This window comes from Arachis ipaensis, chromosome B04 (genome assembly GCF_000816755.2).
Source record: "Arachis ipaensis cultivar K30076 chromosome B04, Araip1.1, whole genome shotgun sequence".
Classification (NCBI taxonomy): Eukaryota; Viridiplantae; Streptophyta; class Magnoliopsida; order Fabales; family Fabaceae; genus Arachis; species Arachis ipaensis.
Window position 1 is genome coordinate 2705442 of NC_029788.2, and position 3116 is coordinate 2708557.

General features: G+C 41.3%; 1 protein-coding gene across 1 annotated transcript; it reads right to left on the minus strand.

The window, feature by feature from the left end:
* On the minus strand, positions 434–3023 carry LOC107638233 (adenosylhomocysteinase). Its single transcript, XM_016341391.2, has 3 exons — positions 2187–3023; positions 1533–1797; positions 434–1148 (listed from the first exon to the last, which is right to left on the minus strand). The coding sequence occupies exons 1-3, from the start codon at positions 2895–2897 to the stop codon at positions 667–669; spliced, it is 1458 nt and encodes a 485-aa protein (XP_016196877.1). The 5' UTR covers positions 2898–3023; the 3' UTR covers positions 434–666.

Sequence of the window (3116 nt, forward strand, 5' to 3'; positions counted from 1 at the left end):
GGCACAATTTATGAGTTATTCTCCTTTTAAGTATTCATGCATAGATCGTCTCAGGGTGTCATGGTTAACCTATTATATAACCCTCAAAACCTTAGGACGATTTATATAATATTAAGAAGAAGGCATTTTCGTTTTAAAAATTGTTTTAGGAGAATCAAGTAATTTTGAGTTGGGTTTATTTTATTTAAGTGAAAAAGCCTATCTTTTATGAAGTTAACCTCCAGGAGTAATTTTCACAAAAAAAAAAATTTTGGTTAATCATGTTAGAAATCAAGATGCTGCAACTTTTACTAGATAGCTAAGCATAGGTTTAGGTTCTCTGTAAATTATGTGCCAAGCAGTGAAATTCATCTTCCTTTGATTGTTTTCCATTTTTTGTTTCTCTTATTATCTTTCAACCTGCCAAATTAACAGAAACAATACAAACTATAGCTACGCAAAAAAGTAAGTCTATATCAAACAGAAAACCCAACGATAAATCCTTATTCAAATCCATTTGATTTTCCACTACACTTGTTCTTTCCAAGATTCCAAATGAAACACACCCTAACAAAAATCCAACAAACTACCACTACCAAAAAAAACAAAGAATGAAATAATAATCTAGTCCTTGGCACTTGTTGACTTGAATATCATTATGATGATGAGCATGATAATGACATGTTATTAGTACCTATAATGAGCAGGCTTATAGGGACCCTCAACAGGCACACTAATGTAATCAGCTTGATCTTTGCTAAGCCTTGTGAGTTTAGCGCCAAGCTTGCCAAGATGAAGAGAAGCAACCTTCTCATCAAGGTGTTTGGGCAAAACATAAACCTTCTTCTCATACTTGCCTGTCCCCTTCTCCTTCCAAAGTTCAAGCTGAGCAATCACTTGGTTTGTGAAAGAACACGACATCACGAAACTCGGGTGCCCTGTTGCGCACCCAAGGTTCATCAGACGCCCTTCGGCCAACACGATGATGCCGGAGTTCGTCTCCGGGAACACCCACCTGTCAGTCTGAGGCTTTATCGTGATGCGCTTCACCCCGGGGTATGTCTCAAGTCCATGCATGTCTATCTCATTGTCGAAGTGCCCAATGTTGCAGATAATCGCATTGTTCTTCATTTTCTTCATATGACTCACCATGATGATGTCCTTGTTACCTGAAACTCACATATTAATAATATATCTTTTTTTAAATTCATATAATTCTCAAATTTTACTTCAAACAAAGCTCTGATACTATTATACGAGGAGTGTTAGGGGTAGCATTTTTGTTAAATTTTGGTAAGCACTTAATTATCAAAAGTAAATTGAATGATTCTACATCATTAGATACAATCTAACACCATTAAAAACATTATTGATGGCTAAAAACTACAAAATCTAATGTCCCCTAGACTTTCTCTTATTATATTTTAGCTTTCTCCTGTTACTCTTAAGTAAGTAATAGATTCAAAAGAGTGAATCTAATATAATAAATTAAATTTGGTAAAAGAGCAACCAATAGATTTATTCACGTGAGTTTAATAGTTGAAAATCAGTACCTGTGGTCGTTACAAAGATGTCAGCTTCTGAGAGGATATCCTCAAGGGTCAGGACTTGGAAGCCTTCCATGAGAGCTTGGAGGGCGCATATGGGATCGATCTCAGTCACAATGACGCGCGCCCCGGCCTGCTTCATTGCGGCGGCGCAGCCCTTTCCGACATCTCCATAGCCGGCAATCACGGCAACCTTTCCGGCGATCATGACGTCGGTGGCTCTCATCAGCCCATCAGGGAGAGAGTGACGGCAGCCGTAGAGGTTATCAAACTGTCGTCACAGATCAAACAAGTTTTATTAGACAAATTGTCAAAAATAACAGAGGATTACAGAACATGCTATAATTTATAACTAGATTACATTCCATGTCCCACTTGTTTCTTCTTATACAAACTCTGATCCTTTCATCATAAACATCAAACAGTTGATAAATCCAACTTCAAACCCAATATAGAAACAATTTTTGGAAACCAGATAAATTCCTTACATATTTAAATGATCATTTCAATAACCAAAACTAGTATGGAGAATAATTCTTGAAACAAACAATAAAAAACAAAATAAACACGTTCAGATTTATTGTAAAGTTACTACTTACTACTTTTGCAATCAAACCACAGATCCAACACAATAAGAACACAAAACTGAAGATAATATACCTTGCTCTTGGTAACAGAGTCATTAACATTGATGGCAGGGAACAAGAGGGTCCCACTGGCTTGCATCTGGTACAACCTCTTGACACCGGTGGTAGTTTCCTCGGACACACCAACAAGCCTCTCTTTCATTTTATGGTACTTCTTGGGATCAGTCTTCAACCCATCTCTTATGATCGTTAACACGATCTGGAACTCCGCATTGTCCGTAGAAGACGGGTCAGGCAACTTACCCGTCTTCTCGTACTCTTCCTCGGCCTTGACCCCTTCGTGGATGAGCAGCGTGGCATCGCCACCGTCGTCCACGATGAGGTCAGGGCCACCGGAAGGTCCCCAGTCGAGGGACCTCTCGGTGCACCACCAGTACTCCTGGAGGGTCTCGCCCTTCCAGGCGAAGACGGCAGCGGAGTCGCGAGCGATGGCGGCGGCGGCGTGGTCTTGCGTGGAGAATATGTTGCATGAGCACCAGCGGACCTCAGCGCCGAGAGCGGTGAGAGTCTCGATGAGGACAGCTGTCTGGATGGTCATGTGAAGGGAGCCGGTGATGCGGGCTCCCTTGAAGGGCTGTGACGGGCCGAACTCAGCCCGACTGGACATGAGCCCAGGCATTTCTACTTCGGCCAGCTCGATCTCGAGGCGGCCGAAGTCGGCCTGGGACATGTCCTTGACTTTGTACTCTCTACCACTAGTGGTCTTATCGACGAGTAACGCCATTGATGGAGAAGTGAGAATAGAGAATGGAGAAAGAGAGAGTGATGTGTGGAGAGTGAGCGAGTAGAGTGGGGGTTGTGAGGGAGTGTATATATAGGGTTTGAATGGAAAATGGAAGATCCGTTGTTGGTGCTGAGTGACTATAAACCACCCAAAACAAACACATGCTACTAGTACAATTGGATGGGAATGCTTTTTAATTTTTATTTTTTATATTTTTCG